At 47.8% G+C, this 16,970-nt stretch overlaps 1 protein-coding gene across 1 annotated transcript in view; it reads left to right on the forward strand.

Annotated features, from left to right (window-relative positions):
• The first annotated feature begins 284 nt into the window (after positions 1–284).
• Positions 285–16,970, forward strand: part of LOC131415035 (uncharacterized) — a 260,753-nt gene continuing 244,067 nt past the window's right edge. Inside the window, exons 1-3 of the mRNA XM_058556491.1 lie at positions 285–355; positions 1,715–1,821; positions 2,318–2,387. Coding sequence (XP_058412474.1) covers positions 293–355; positions 1,715–1,821; positions 2,318–2,387 — 240 coding nt within the window. The 5' untranslated portion in view covers positions 285–292. The remainder of the gene's footprint in view (positions 356–1,714; positions 1,822–2,317; positions 2,388–16,970) is intronic.

The following is a 16,970-nucleotide window of genomic DNA, read 5'->3' on the forward strand; positions in this document are numbered from 1 at the left end:
GTTTAGAAGGACACATGGAAAGTTAGCTATATAGGTGAACCTTTCTCTTTATCCAGCTCCAGCAGCAGAAGCAGAGCAGTGGGCAGTGGTCGAGGTAGAGCTGTCTCCAGCTCTGTTGACATCACCCTTTCTAGCGCTGGAGCCAGCGTCCCCTCCATCAGCCGTATTGGAGCTGGAGCAAGGGCCAACATCGGCTCCAGCAGGAGTGGGAGCTGCTGAACTGGAGTCACCTGGACCATCATTTCTAGTGGGAAGTCCATCTCCACCTGTGCTTTTTAAGCAGCGTGAGAAGATGCCTAACCTCATGGCCTTCCCTCCTAAGCTGGTGGTGGAGCAGTTGACCTTGATGGATGCTGTGAGCAGCTGGGCTCTCAGGGCGGGGTGGAGCAGGACTTCCCTCTGCCATTATTGCCCTAGACCTGATCCAGACTCCTATGATCTGGGCCCAAATCCCGGCTCCACTCCTTACCAACCGTACGACCTGGGCAACTTTCTGAACCCCTAAGATATTGCTGTCCACCTGCAGACCGTAGAGGTGGACATTAAGAGGACCTGTTGCAAGGAGTGGCTGTGCCAACTCCATGAGGTAGAAGACATGGAAAGCTGGGCAAGGCCTAGTCTATCAGTAAGGAGAGGAACTCACTGTGTGCAGCCAGATCCCTGGTGGCCCAACCTTCTGCTTAGGAGGCTCAACAGCCTCAGGACTTATTAGACACCTGATGTGTACTTCACTACAAGGGAGACAGACAAGGATCCTGGTTGTAGCTGCCATGGGGGAATGGGTATCAGAATGGGGAGTGGGACCAGAGGGGGTATCAGGGTGGTGGAAGATGCCCCCTTGGGATGAGCCGAGTTGAGCCACGTTCTGGAGCTTGGAGTTATCCAGGACAGGGTGGGTGCAAATGACCCTCTCCCTTCCCTGCCAGTATTGGCTCCTGGGTCATCCTGTGCTGGGTGTCCTCGGTGGACAGGGAAGAAAACCCAGGGAATCTCACAAGGCTCCGGCCGCATCCTGAGCTTCCTGAGCTCCAGCTCTAAACTGTGACACCTGTGTGGGACTTTGGGGGCTGTGGACACAGGACTGGCATGTGGCAGGGCTGGGTGACACTCCCCCTGTTCCCCAGGAGCTCTTCCGGAAGGTGTTGCCCTCTCAGTGCCTGTGCTCCACCTGGGGCAAGAGGAACAAGCCCGGCAGTGAGCACCTGGCACCCACTCTCCAGGCCACCGTCGACCACATCAGAAGGGTGGTCAGCCTCGTCATCACCCCCTGCCTCGGGGACCTAAGCACGACGGTGCCGGACAGGGTGAAGGTGGTGGAGCACTGGATCCAGGTGGCCCAGGTGTGCTGTGGGAGGCCCAGTGGAGCCCCTCTCTGGAGCCTTGGGAACTGCCTTTCCATCTTTATCAGCTCCCGGGATTGAAGTGGTTGGTCTAAGCCCCTGCACAGTCTCTAGGCCCTTCCTGCCAGGGGCCCGCTGATTTTGACTCCAGGTCCCAGTGGGAGGATGCTCACTTCCTACCTGACTCCTTCCCTGGGTTGAGTTAAAATCCTCCTCCCTGTGAGTGTTACTCTTTGGATCCTAAATGTGCCCTTCTGGGGCTCCCTGAGCATCTGTCTCATCCAGGAGAGGAGATTTAAATAGAAGGGGATTGAAGCTAGAGCAAGAGAGACTCCAGCACCCCACCTCACAGCTCATTCTCTTCCCTTCCCCAGGAGTGCAAGATCCTGAAGAACTTCTCCTCACCCTGCATTGTCATCTCTGCTCTGCAGAAAACCTCCACAAACCACCTGAAGAACACACGGGGGAAGTTTCCTGGTGGGTAGTGCCCCTCTCCATAGGAGGACCAGGGTGGATGGGGGATCTCCTGAATGTCTGCCATTGGCCCCACAGTCAGCTAAGAACTCCTGGGAGGCAGCAAATGCTGGGGACAAGGCCTGGGCCTCGTCAGGAGGTCTCTAAGCCTCCTGGTGTTCTTAGTGCACCAATTCTGCTTCAGGACTCGGTTTCCCTAAATGTCAGGTACTGGGTTGAGCCACATTGGAGATTTTCAAGTGTTTATAGCAACAAAACTCTATGCCCAGTTGAAACTGAAAGTGGTCAAAAGAGAGCTGCTCTGTAGAGCTGGGGAGTGGAGACCCCAATGACCAACAGGAGAGTCCCCTCCCAGTCCCACGACACTTTAGTGCTCAGTGGATCCCAGTGAGAACACTCCTCCAGGGAGGTTGAATCTCTCGGGTTGTCAAAGAAAAGTGATTTGCACTCAGACCCCTCACATTATCCCTAAATTTATCTTTCCCTCTTTCCCCTCCCCTCAGGGAGAGCTCTGAAAGACTTAAGGAGTGCTATTGCCAAGACGAATCCTTGAGCAGAGAACTGATGACCAAGGTAAAGTGGAAGCTAGGGGACTGGAAAGAGAGGAGGAGTAGGGGGAGTGGGACTGGGCAGGCTGTAGTTTTGATAGTTTCTGACTTGAACTTTCTCTGAAACATTCCCGTCTATCTTGTCCAGGTTAACAAGCAGAGGGATCTGTTTGGTCCATGGGCCGGTGGGGTGCTGTTTATAGGCAGGAGGCCCTGGTCACGGGACACAGCGGTGTTGGCTGGGCTGTTCCAGGATGAATTGCCGAGCTGGCACCCTCAGCAGGTCTCTGGCTTCCATGCACGTCCATCTTGATGGATATAGCTTCTTCCAGGCTGTTGGGTTGGGGGGGGGGTTTTAGCCCTCAGCCTAAGCCTGTCCTCAGGAAGCCAGGACCCTGCTGCTCCTTCTGTCTTCACCATGTCTCAAAGGTGAGGGCACCCGGCCTGCCCCAGGGATGGGCACAGCAGGGGATTCCAATGCCCCAGGTGGACAAACAGGCTGCTCATCCTTGGGTCTGAACGGCTGCACCAGAGACAAATGTGTGTGCATTCTGGGACTCCCCACTGGACCCCTAGAGCAGTCACTCAAGTCAACCACAGGAGTCTCACCTGAGTGCCTGGTTGGCATTGACATATGCCCCAGGTGGCTTATGAGAAGTGTCTAGGCAACTGATGGATTCTTAATGGATCCTGCTGAAAGGACGTTAAGAGCTTCATGTAAACGAGGGAGCAAAGCGTCCTGTCACCCCCTTACCTGTGGATCAGAGGTGACACCTTGGAGGTCCAGTTCCTGAGTGGATAAAGAAAGAGTTCAGTGCAGGGGAATATCCTGAGGGGTTCCTTGGTGACGAGAAGGCTTTGGCATGGCCTCTGTCCCAGCCTGGGGGTCATACACTCCACGGGACTAGGGCAGGCAGGAGCCACTCAACCACACTCCAAAAACACCCCATCCTCTCCATCCACGGCTTGGCCCAGGACCAAGATTTGAGAGCACAGGGGACAGGACTCTTGTCAGTGGTGAGGTTGGGGGTTAGGTGAGGATGTTGGAACAAGGCCTCTGGCTGGTAGGGGCAAGTGGCCTCTCCTCTGTGGGCCCCTGAGCAACTCACTGCCCCTGTTTGGTCCTCTGTCTCCTCATCAGGGAAATGGAGGGTCATCATGTGGTGCAGGCCTCACAGGGTGGTAATGAGGTAAGAGGGAGGAAAGGAATGTGGGAGCTTTCTGCCTGCTCCTCTTGGAGGGGTGAGGGCGAGAAAAATGATGACAGTCATGTGACATTGAGTCCTCAGGAGAACCTGTGAGGTAGCTGGAATTCTCACACATTCCAGATGAGGAACCTGGCTCGGGGAGGCCAGGCCACAGTCCCAAGCTCACACCCAGAATGAGAGTTGGAGCTGGGCTTGTTCTGGAATCACAAGACCTTGGAGGGTGGAGTGGCATTAGTACCAGTTGACTCGAGTCAGATGTCCAGGGTCGGAGGCCAGTGGTGCTGGAGAGAAATGGGGTGAGGGGAGTATGGCCCACTGACACTGTCCTCGACCCTGGCAGGAAGGGTCCTCCACGTTTGCCCCTCAGAGAGTAACCCCCAGAGAGTGCAGGAGAAGCAGCAGGAGCAGTAGGTGAGTGTGCCTGTGGGGAAGGGTCTCTGTGCTCCCAGCTGGAGGCCTCAAATCAAGAGAGGAGGTCCCTTCCTCCTGGTGCCACAGTGTCCAAATCCCCCAGTAGAAGTGACCAGGAGGAGGGCCTGGAAGATCTGGTGCAGGATGCGTTTGTTGTGGGGAGGGCCAGGGACCGCATACCCTGTGATTTGCCAGAAGCCGGCCCTGGGAGGTCTGGAGGAGGTGTGTGGTGTTCTTGGGGTGTGAAGGGAGGAAGAATTGAGGGGAGGCTGTTAAGGCTGCACCCCGTGGGATCCCTGATGTGGGCCAGGAGGCTGAGGGTGAGGATTTTTCCGGGGAGGGTCTGCAGGGAGCTGACTTGAGAGCAAAGCCTCATCCCACGTACACCCTGGTATCACAGGGTGACGTTCCCTATCTTGGCACATTCCTCAGTGACCTGCTGATGCTGGGTCTGGTGATGGGTGATTATCTCCTGGTGGGTGAACCTGAGGACCAGGCAGGGGACTAGAGTCCTGAGTCTTGGGATACGGGAGCCCCCGCACTGAGCTCTGAGCTCTCAGCACTTGGCACATCTCCTGTCATGAGAGCCTCTCAGCCACCCTTGGAAGCTGGCGCATCAGGCCCATCTTAGGGATGAGTGAACAGAGGCTCCGCCTGAGACACCCATTCTGGTTGCTCAGGCTGGGGAAGCTCAGAGCTGCCTGATGGCACAGCTGCATGAGGTTTTATCTGAGCTGGGCTCATACTCTCCCTCCCATGCTGCCCATGGATGGTGAGAGAAATCGGGTCCCTCCAAGTCAGGCAGCACATAAGTGGCTGAGCATTCCCCTCTGCCTGAGGCCTCAGCCTCCAAGTCTGTCATGAGAGAGGGTTGTACTGCCAGGCCCCTCAGCCTCACCCCCATTTCCCCCTTCTCTGGAGCCCAGAGCCTGGCCTAGGTCCAAGTCCTGTTTTCTCTGCATGCCCGGCCCCCTCTGGGGACCTGGCAGTAGTGCACCATGAGAAGGGGTGGGCATAGGGGGCTAGTCAGGCTAGGGGGCTCTGTCTGATGGACTCTGTCTGTCTGCCTTCCAGGGGAATGAGATCAACCTTGAGAAAAGGACTGAGGTGAGCAGCTGTGGCACTCCTTGCAGGGGAGGGGAAGGAGGTAGAAATCAGAGACCCTATGGACAGAACAGTCCCTGGCTCCACCCCCTGTATCTTACATTGAGTGGAAGAGTTTGATAACAGAGAAGTGGGAGAGCCATCCAATTGGCGGTGGGTTGAGGGGAGGATGGCATCAAGGAAAACTTCCTGGAGGGGCGGCTGATTATTCCCATTCTGAGAAGAGGTAGAGCCTGGATGGAACTGGAGGAAAGGAGGGTTCCCAGCACTCGTCCCCTGCCCCACTCCTCACCCCCCACAAGGCCCCTGCAGCATCCCCCAACAGGCCCTGTCTGCATCTTCTTCTTCCCTCTTCCCCAGGAATACCGAGTCATGAGGGAGATCCTGCTGCTCCAGGAGGCTGCAAAGAATTACAACCAGAGCCCGAGGAGCGATTTGGGGCCTGGTTCCAGGACATGGAGCTGCTCAACCAGAATGATAGGTGAGGCCAGGCAGGAGTTGGGTGAGGGCAGGTGTGGACTGTCCCTGTTGGCCAGTCCAGAGAGCCTGTCTCAGTGGCCCCCCAGTCAGCCCTAGGCCTTATTGTGTGGCAACCTCTGGGACATCCAGAATCCAGCTGCTGGGCAGTCAGTGGGGGAACACCTGAGGTGTGGCTCCTGGTAGGCTCACAGGTGCCTCTCTATCCTGTAGCTACAGCCTGTCCTGCCAGCTGGATCCCCAGGCCTAGTTGGCCAGCAGAATACTCAAGGCCAAGAAGAACCGGCTGTCATCAAGGTCAGGGGTGAGTGAGTGTCTGGGCCGGGGTGACTGACTCCTAGGGGTTCAGTAAGGCTTCGGGCTAAGCAGGGCCTTGGGGAGTCGGACAGCTGGCACTGGGATCCCAGCTCCACTACTGAGCAGTCCTGTGACTGGGGTGACTCTCTTCAGCTTCCTGAGACTCCGTTTCCTCCTCTGTGAAATAGGTGATACTAAATGATCACTCTCGTGGCAGGGACAAATGGGGTACTGGTGGCTGACACTACTGAGCACAGGGTCTGGAGCACCCAGTGCAGTGGGGACAAGGTGGGGGGCCATGATTCTGAGGGAGGCCCCCTAAGATAACCGGACTCTTCTACTCAGCCCCCAGGCCCCAACACCGAGCCCCATACCAGTGGCCGATCACAGCCCTATCCTCAGCAGGGGGGACACAGCTGGGAGGCTTGCGATGCACAGGGCCAGCTCCTCACACACGACGGGAAGGGGAGCATTGTAAGCTGATTCCTGGGGCCCCCTGGAGCCCAAGAGAGAGGGGACGACCCCACCCCAGCTCCCTGACCATCTCTACCCCAGCACCTATTCACCCATTGGGGAGGAACAGTAGTTATGTGTTGTAAATAATAAATGCCATATTTGAATATTATATTCAAGTCCTGTTCCCTTTACAGCCTGGGAGTTTTGGTGTGGTTCTGTCGCTTTCTGTAGGCATGTGAGAGAGACACAGAATCTCACATTTCTCCTTGAATCAAGAACTCTTCTGGGTCATCAGCTTATTTTATGTGGGAGAAGGGAGAAGGGCCAGCCCCTTCCCTGACTAGTCGGGACAATCCCAAGTCCCCCTAACTCAGAGGACAAGTTCATTTCAGTATCATTCAGCTCCTCCAGGAGCAGACACGGCCCCCCGCCCATTCTCTTGGGATTTAAAGGTTGAAGGTACTTTCACAGGCAGAGCAACAACCACTGAAATGTGGGTGTGTTTAAAACAGCACTACCCAGGACCGTGTCGTGCCACAGGCAGGGGCTGCCTTTCTATGTTCTGGAGGAACAGGGAATGTATCCTACTTCTCTTGTTGAGGTTTCTTCTGACCAAATTTTAGGAACTTGCAGTTTTCTAGTTCAATCTCTGGAATTGCATCAGCTGTAAGTGAGGAAAACAATGTAAAAAGATCAACGTGCACGTGGAGAAGACAAGGCCCGAGGAAGGTCATTTGCATATGGACTAAAGGCAAGCAAGATTTTCCCTCCTGAGGCCCCTCTAGGGGCTCCATGTTCACCTCTGACCTGGATTTGAATCCTGCTAGGATCCTTGTCCAGGACTCTGAATTCCTTTTCCTGCTTGTTTTGTATCCAAGGGGAAAGATTTGTGACGCAGCTTTAAGGCTACTGCTGGGCCTCGTTCCATAAACATGACTGCTCCCTGTGAACCAGGATTTTCAGCACCCCTGCCTTCCTTATGCAATTCCCTTTAGGGCAGAAATTCCCTAGAAGGCCCCCAGCCTCCTCCCTGGCTTGGCCTGATGGATCCCGAGTGAGCTCTACTTTCCCAGGATAAGAGACCATAATCCTGGCCAGTGAGGGACCCCACACTGTCCCTTGCTGTCTAGGGTGACTTCTGAGCCCGTGTCATTCTGAGGTCCATGGTCTTGGACCATCCTCCAGTTTACACGCTCAGTGTTGGTGTTCCAAACTCGTACAAATTGGGCAATTTGGCCCAAACCTTTAAAGTGTGTCGCCCATGAGTGGTTGTGTTTTTTTCCCCAGTCTTGTGCTGTGGTTACATTACAACCACCTGCTGGGGTGTGAACCCTGTTTGGAGCTTTGAAAGATGAGTCATGACAGGGGTGTGGGGGTGTCCAGCAGGGAATGCCACGGAACTGATGATCCATGGACGTGCATGAACACAGCCTTACCAATTAAAATGCTGAAATGCTTCCAATCTGGTTGGGAACAGACACTGCTCTGAGCTCACACCTAGAACCCACCCCATGACTAGGAGCTTTCAAAGGGTTGCCAAGTCGCATTTTGAACCTCATTCCTCGAGAACACCCTGTAAGACAAGGGCCAGAGGAATTGCTTGGCACTTGTGAGTTATCCTCTCCTTTCTGATGGCTGCAAGTGTCACCCAGACACACAGGCTGGACTCCGCCAAGGAAGCCTTCTCAGGACAGGCAGGAGCTGAGAATGAATCCTGGTTCCTGGCACCCCAGGTCCTTCCTGACATGGCAGAGCCACCCAGGAAAGTGATTTGGTAATGGAAAGAATGAGAAGGCCGTACTTTCCCTCCAAAGAGAAAGAGAAGTGCCAACAGCAAAAGCTTGATCCCACAGACAATTAAATCCCAACAAGCAGTGAGTTCTTGTCAGATTACTGATGCTGACAAGGCCTATTTTGATAATAGCACAAGCCCCCAACTGCCATGTCCATCTTCATGAATCAAACTTCCAACACATATGGATCTAAAAACCTGAGGGAAATCTGGTATTTCCTTAGATGTAATTCTGAATTAGCATGCAACAAAGAACATAAAAATGGAGACATAGAAGTAAATATCTAATTTGAGAACATAGACATCAAAGTGGTTTTGAAATAATATTTTGGAATCTATTAGAATATTACACAAAAAGAATAATCCACTTTAAGTAGGTTTTACTGTGACTGTGATGGGAAAAACTGAATCATCCCGTGACGTTGATAACTCGCTGCTGACTTGAAAGTACAAATAAATAATGTACGTAGTAAAAGAAAATGAGAGAACAGCATGAAAAAGGAAGATCTTTCTCTCCTCACCTGAAACTCAACCTCTCACCTCAGAAAGAAACCGCTGTCTATATTTTCCATGTCACGCAGCGGAATTTAATAAAAGAAAAGTATTGGTATGTTTTAAAGCTTCAAGATCTCAAAGCAAGGAAACATTAGGGACGCTGCCAAGAGACCTCACTGAGGTGCCTGCTCCATTTCATCTGCTGTCAAGACGTCCTTCTTGACCCCTCACTTTCTCTGCCTCACTAGCAAGTCTGTCCGCCATCAGTGCTATCACCAGTCTCTCTCCTGTGCTCCTCACTGCCCTTTCCTCCTTCCTGATACCTTCCTCAATCACCAGAAATTGTTGGCATTGGAGCTGTGGAATGCCCAGATCAGCTCCTGGAGTCATCCCTGCCAAATCTGAAGACCGGCAGGAGTGGGCATGGGACCTGGAGTGCAGACCACCTGCGAGCACACTTGTGTGACTAGGTGCAAGTTTTTGCAAAGCTTTGGAAAGATTGAAAGGACTTACTAGTTGTCCTGTACTGCTGCAGACCTGGAGTCCTTGTGGTCTCTCAGGCCAGCAGACCTGGTGGGGCTGGTCCAAGGTGTCCTCCCAGAGACCCAGCATTGCCAAGATGGGATGGGATTCTAGTAACCGGCCTCTTGAATATGTCACTGGACATCCTCGAAGGGCTGAAGATGCTTAAACCAGGCTTTGGTTTGGACTGGTTCCCACAGTCACGCTACTTCCTCTGTGAAGACGTGACTATTATCCTTCTTTTCCTCTTACCCTATAAAAATAAATCATGAAATTGAGTCAAATGATAAAGGACGCCTGCCTTTTTAGGACAATTATCTTGGCTGTTTTGTACTTCCACCCTCCCTCTATCCTCTGGGGATAGATCTGACCTGTGTCCCGGGATGTCATCAGGCAGATTTGCATCAAGAACAGAAAGCTCAAGGTCAAAACTCAAGGCTCCTCCAGATCATTTCTCTCCCTCCATCCTGATAACACCCCCTCCTTGTTTGAGTGTGTTTCTATTCTATTCTTGTCCTTGTCACTCTCAACCGCACACGTCCTGGCACTCCCTCTCAAGACAGTCGGTCCCCAAACCTTTAGTAAATCCAATATCCTACGATTTCTGTTTTCTCACTACTCATTTGCTTAATCCGTTGACCACTTGGTGTTCATAGCTCCTTTAGAAGTTAAATCAATGGTGACATTATCAACCAGCCCCTGTTAGCGACTTACTCCCATATCTCAGATGTTCACATAATCCAAATGGTGATATTCAAAAGTAAATAATTCAGGAAACATTCATCCACACAAATTCCTGATCTCTAATATTTTTATTCAAACACTTAGATAGTGTTTGAATAGACCTGTTCCTCAAGTTCAGAAGTAATGCCAGATCACTGATCCTCACCTTAATTTCCTCCTACACCTATCAATCCTGGATTCCATGGACTATGATCTCAATAATTTCCTTGGAATAATAAAAAATTCCCTACCACTCATTTATGTTGTAAACCTCCAAACCAAGAGGATCCTAATTATCTGCCACGCCATAGCTAATGCTGGTCTTATAACAGGCTGAAGAAAAAGCATGAAACATGATCTTTTGGTACCACTGTAAATACAAAACCATCTGCATCAACTGGGAAGCACCCATAATGCATGGAAATTTTGTTCTCTTTTTTTGTGTCGGCTCAATAACAAAAAGACAAATCAATTTAAAAAATGGGCAAGGGACCAGAATAGATTTTTTCCAATGAGGACATACAAGTGGCCAAGAGGTGTGTGAAAAGGTGTTTGACATCACCAATCAGGGAATGCAAATCAAAGCCACAATGAGCCATCACTTCACACCTGTTAAGATGGCGATTATCAAAAAAACTAAAGATGGCAAATGTTGGTGAGGATGTGAAGAAAAGGAACCCTTGTGGGAATGTAAACTAGTACAGCCATTGTGGAAAACAGTATGGAGCTTCCTCCAAAAATGAAAACTTGCATATGATCCAGCAATCCCATTTCTGGTATCTACCAACAGGAATTGAAATCAGGGTCTCAAAGACATACCTGCACTATAATGTTCATTGCAGCTAATTCACAATAGCCAAGACACGGAAGTAACCTAAATGTCACTGATGGATGAATGGATAAAGAAATGGAATATTAGTCAACCTTGAAAAAAGAAGGAATTCCTGCCATTTTTGACAACATGGATGGAGCTAGAAGACATGATGCTAAGTGAAATAAGGCAGACAGAGAAAGACAAATACTCACTTATATGTGGAATCTAAAATAGTCAAACTCATACAAGCAGAGGTTAGAATGGTGGTTACCAGGGGCTAGGGGGATAGAGAAATGAAGAGCTGATGGTCAAAGGATACAAAATTTCAGTTATCAAGATAAATAATTTCTGGAGTTGTAGGACAAGCATAGTGCCTACAGCCAACAAGACTATATTGCATACATCACATTTGCTAATAGAGTAGATATTAAGAGTTCTTACCACAGAATAATAGTAATAAAGGAGGTGAGAGAAAACTTTGGGAGGTGATGGATATGTTTGTGGCCTTGATGGTGGTGACAGTCTCAAGGGTGTATACTTCTGTCCAAATTCATCAAGCTATATATGGAAAAGTATGATATAATCGTTGATTCTTCTGCATCTTGAAATACGCCGTGTCCTCCTCACAAAATAAAAAAATTTGTAACTATGTATGGGGACGGATGTTAACTGGACTTATTGTGGTGATAATTTCAACATATATACAAACATTGAATCATTACGGTGTACTCCTGAAACTAATATAATGTTGTATGTCAACTTTACCTCAATAAAAACAATATAACAGAGAAAACCATTTGAATATTGTAAATGAGTACAGTGAATCCTTGAAACTGCCCCAGTCCCAGATGAGAGTTACAGGAAGCAGAGAGGATGAAGTAAGATGGAAGAAAGTTGTACAAAACAGTATTCAAATTAAAATCATTTAAGTTGCTGTCAGCTCCTTGTGGCAAAGTTCTGTGAGCACTGATCTTTCACATTTATCCTGGAAAAGCATACTTTCAGATCCAACCCATAATAGTTTCATCATTTGCTATAAGAAGACAATTTCAACTTAATAAATAAAACCAAAAGCATCATTTATGTATGAATAAAGTTAGTGAACTTTACAGAGAAAAGAGCATATTTGCACAATCTCAATAAAGGAAACAGAAAACTGTATGATGATCGATTCTCATTCAAGCTTATCTTTGAAAGCCAGTAAAACCAGGTTATCTTTTCAAGGATGTGTGTAGAGCTGTCAGCCCTGGAAGACAGAAATAGTGACCACCTCTGGTGCAAAGGGCAGGCTTGCTTACTGCCCAGTATAATAAAAATAACACCCCTTCCCGGGGCAAAGGTCAGCATACTTTCTGCCCATTATCAAAGATTTGAGTTCCTTAAGCTCTGAGTTCTTGCAACCCTCTGCATGTCACCTGGCCCACTGTGTATCACCCTGTAGGAAGTGGGATTTAGTGAACTGGTGCAAATGCTGATATTCTGGCCACCACCATTGCTGTGTCATTAAGTCCTTTGCCTCTGACCCACGGGTCTCATGTCTTTTGCCAACATCTATAAGACCATGGTAGGCTGACATATTAGCTTGTGGGTAAGGTAAAATATCAGACCTTTCACAGTTCCTGACAAGCCCTTTAAGTAACTAGTAGTCTTAGGAACAGAGAGCTACCCAGAAGAATATGCATGGATGGTCTTCATAGAAGACTTCATGCAACCAAAACTTTAATAAGTCTCTCTGACCTCTTTTATTTCTACCCCAAGTAGAAGGAGAGGCACCAAGCTATTACAGATCTAGGGCTTGTGCAAGTCCCCTGGAGACTTAGTGACCAGAAACTTCCCATGGAGAGAAAAGACAGATGGGCATATTTCCAAAATGGACTCATATGCTTCCCGATCACCCAAAAGACAGTACATTATCTTAATTTATGATGATTTCATTCATTAAAATTTGTGATGGGCCAAAGATACACTTCTAAGAGGAGTGAAGCACATGGCAGTTGTAAGCAGAGTAACACATTTGGTGAATATCAAACTCTAAACTAAACTTAATGTTCTAATCAATTATAAGGTACAACAAATTTAATTAGGTCAATTAAAAGATATTTAATGGTATGCCTGATTATTACTCTGCAATAATGAACAAGAAACTCATGTAAATAACTATAATTGGTCTTACTTTAAAATATGACATTCAAGACTGTTTGAGATAAGCTGGAGAGAAGGAAGGGGAGAAATAGATAGCTGCTCTGAAGCCACTTCCAAGACAGCTGAATCTACATGTTACCCAGGAGATAGAGGCAGACAGCTGTGTGCCTAGATCCTTCTTGAACTGTGGTTCTCAGGGATGTCACGGGGCTGAAGCAGCTTCCTGAATTGTGTTTACACGTCTATGTGTACAATACCCCTGACCGTGTGGATGAACCACCATTCAATCATTCCTTACACCCCTCTAATTAACAATTAGATTTCAAAATCATTGTATCATTAAATGATCATTTATTCTTCAAACTTGTAGGATGCTGAGCTAAAAGAAAATCAAATTTAAATGGCTGCTTTTCTTTGAAGGACCAAGATGTTCTTTCACACTTGGAATCCGGGTTAGAGGATAAATCCATCAAGTCAATGGAAACAACTTAAGAAATGGACAGAGGGATATTTCATTCCTATATACACAGTTTGCACTGTGGCAAACACAGAGTTACATTTTAAAAAATTAAAATTGTTTGAAATTTTATTGATATTAAAGACTTTGTTTTGCTTATATTCCCTTTGTTTTACCAAATCAAACTCACTCTTTAATGGGCATTTCTAGCATTGAGTGCTAATAACCACAGCTTTTTAAAATTCTTATTTTTCCCAGATCAAAGACCAACAGCAGAGGTCATCAAGAGGTCAAGTCTAATCTACCTATGGATGTGGCAGGCTTAACTATGGATGTTCAAGCCAGACATTGCCAGCAGAACCACATGTCTTCACCCATAGGTGAGTTTTTACTAGTAGTCACAGAGACTTAAGAATATCAAAGGAAATTCTGTTGTTGTTTTTTTTTTGTTGTGAGGAGGACCAGCCCTGAGCTAACATCCAAAGTCAATCCCCCCCTTTTTTACTGAGGAAGACCGGCTCTGGGCTAACATCCATGCCCATCCTCCTCTGCTTTATATGGGATGCTGCCACAGCATGGCTTAACAAGCAGTGCGTTGGTGTGTGCCTGAGATCCGAACCGGCAAACCCTGTGCCACCGCAGTGGAGTGCGCACACTTAACCACTTGTGCCGCCAGGCAGGCACTCAAAGGAAATTCTTTATTAAGAACCAAAGTTATAGATTTCTGTCTTGGGTTCATTACTTTGTATTTTTGACCCAAATCATGTATATCGATTGGTCCGTGTTCAATTCTATGATCTTTGAAAGATTCAGCCTACAGCTGAAGAGAAACAGATATGACACCAATATCTTATCCTCTCTGAAGTCCAACTGAGAGCCCCTGGACTCAGAAGTTTTCAAGACAAGAAAAAGTCACCCTTCTGAACAGAGATAGTAGAGCGTATTCAAACATTCAACTTTAAATTGTTAACATGACTCGTTAGAATGTGATGGAGCAAGCATAATACCTTCTAAGTTTCAAGATTTTTCTCCAGAATACTGAGATGGATGACCTTGAAGGCCAGTTTCCCCACAAATGTCTTTATTCAGTGATAAAATTAATTTCCCTATAAAATAATTCCCAAAAAAATTTTAAAAATATATCATAGTATCTCACTAAAAGGAAACAAAGCAAACTGAGCAGTTGAATAGCAGTGTAATAAATTCCATACAAGGATCTTACTGCAGAGTTATGTACAATAGTGAAACTGGATGTAATCCCATTTCTATCAAAGAAGAAGTAAACAGATTATGGTATTCCTGTTCTTTGGAATACCTCTAAAACATCTAAAATGGTAAGTTAGAATGATGTGCACTGATAAGGGCAGACGTCTATGATATATGGTTTGGGAATCAGCAAATTGCAAAACAATGTAGTTATGTAATTTATGTTAAAAAACCTTATGTGTATTTATAAATTCATAGGAAATGTCCAGAAGAATAAACCCCACCCTGTTAAAACAGTCCCCTCTGAGTAGGGGAGTGAGTTTTCAGGGGAGGGGATGAAAGGGGAGGGTTTCACTTTATACAGATCTGTGTAATTTCACATTTTTAACAACATGTATTTCTTTCATAATTAGAAAAATGAGTGATGTGACCATTTGGTGCAGGGCAACAGTATTATGTTCACCAGTCTGTGTACTGTAAGTTACTGCACAGCATGGCCTGTAGGAGAAAGCCCAGAGGAGCAATGAAGACAAAGAAGACATGACACCTGCAAAAAGTCAGTGGAGCATTTCTACATAACAAAACTTCCAGACGACTGACGGTCTATCCACTGCTCCAGCTCTCGCAATAAACCTAGAACCAACCCAGGGTAAGCTGGAGGACCAAGCCCCACTAATCCACTCCCTGCCGGAGGTCTGTTTGTGCAGGGTGACTGCCATCAAGCAGATAATGGACTCAGGATGGGGCGTGTGCCTTGGGGGGGGCTGGCAGAGTGGCACAAAGTGGAACACCAACTAAATGCACACACCTGAGATGCGGAGTTCCAGGTGGAGACTCAAAATGTACCAAGAAATTTTGTGAAGTGAAGGAAGCTACTCGACCTATCTGAGCCTCAGTGTCCCCCCGCTGTAAAATGGGTGTCACAGGCCTACTTCACAGAGCTGTTGGGGAAGATACATAAAAGTGCCTGTGACAGTGTCACATTATTAACAAAGTCGTATCTGACTTCAAAATAATCGATGAAAAGAATAATGTTGATGAGACCAAAGACGAGATGCCCACCATCATAAGCAGCCCCATCAGCATGAGAATGAGAGGAGTTCCGACTAAGCATGGTTCTTCACAGCTCCACTGGAGAGGACGAACACGGGATACCCCAGGATAAGTGGCTGTTGTACAGTGACTTCTGTAGTGAGAGTGGGTCCCTAAAGACACTGTGAAATACAGTTACACACAGTGGCTCCTAGGAAACAACTACAAAGCAATCAACACAGCAGATAGGAATGGGAAAGGGGCGAGCAGAGGAGGGTCAGAGCCACAAAATCTGATGGAAGACATTGAACCACGGCGAAAGCCCAGCTCTGTCAACAGCTGCTGTGGTTGCGCCAGGAGATCAAACGTCTGAGAAAGCCATTGTGGGGACTGCTGGGAGCACAGTGGTTACTGTGGCCACACCACAACAACAGTACATCAGAGCACACACAACCCGAAACTTTCCTCTCCATTAATTCTTGTTTTTAAGATGATGAATATCCTCATGTTACAATGTCTCCTTCCAACCCTTGTGGACGAGTGTCATCAGAACCCCCTGAAGAGGGCACAGGCCAGGTTAGGATGGAACACTGGGGAATGGGGGAGCGGTGCTGCACCTGACTACATGGACTATCACCTGGGCCTATTGAACACGAGAGAAGAATCCGAGGATGTGGTCTAATGAGAAGTCCCTGTCTTGCCACAATCAGAGTCACCACAGAGTTTCTCGTCCATTCTTTACAAAAATGTTAAAGAATTCATGTGTCATTAATTCACAAAGAGGCAAACTCTTGACAAAGTGACAGGGTCCATTTCCATCGCTAGGTTTTTCAGTTGTTTTGATAATATCTGACATTCAGGAATCGGAAATATAACCTATTGGGATGTGTAATATAAACAAGGACTTTTTTTCATGTAGATCAATGCACAGATTTTTAGGGAGGACATAAGTCATGAAAGTGGCTAACTCTTCCTCCACAGGTTTCACTAAAACTTTTAAGTTCATTTACCAATCTCAGGAAAAGAGAATTTGGCAATTAAAATTTTTTGTTTCTGCATTCAAGCGTACAGTACAGCCAAGAGAATGAGCAGAAAAAAATTAACAAGAAGATCTTGCTTGCATTTCATCTTTTGCAAATAAGCAGGATATTTTATGCTCTGTTCCTTTCACTATTCTAATCAATTTTTAAAGAATACAGGGGGGCGGAGTCAAGATGGCGGCGTAGGCAGACTCTGAACTCACCTCCTCCCGTGGACACAGCCAATTTACAACTACTCGTGGAAAAATTACCCCTGAGACAGGAATGAAAACTGGATAAGAGGAACTCCTACAACAACGGACAATCCTAACTGAGGTAGAAGAGGCAGAGACTCCCTTCCGGAGAGGAAAAACGCCGCCTTCACAAGCCGCCAGCTTCACAGCCGCCAGGAGCAGCTCACAGGTGCGCACCCTCCCTGGAGGCGCAGGGTCC

Source organism: Diceros bicornis, chromosome 15 (assembly GCF_020826845.1).
Source record: "Diceros bicornis minor isolate mBicDic1 chromosome 15, mDicBic1.mat.cur, whole genome shotgun sequence".
Lineage (NCBI taxonomy): Eukaryota > Metazoa > Chordata > Mammalia > Perissodactyla > Rhinocerotidae > Diceros > Diceros bicornis.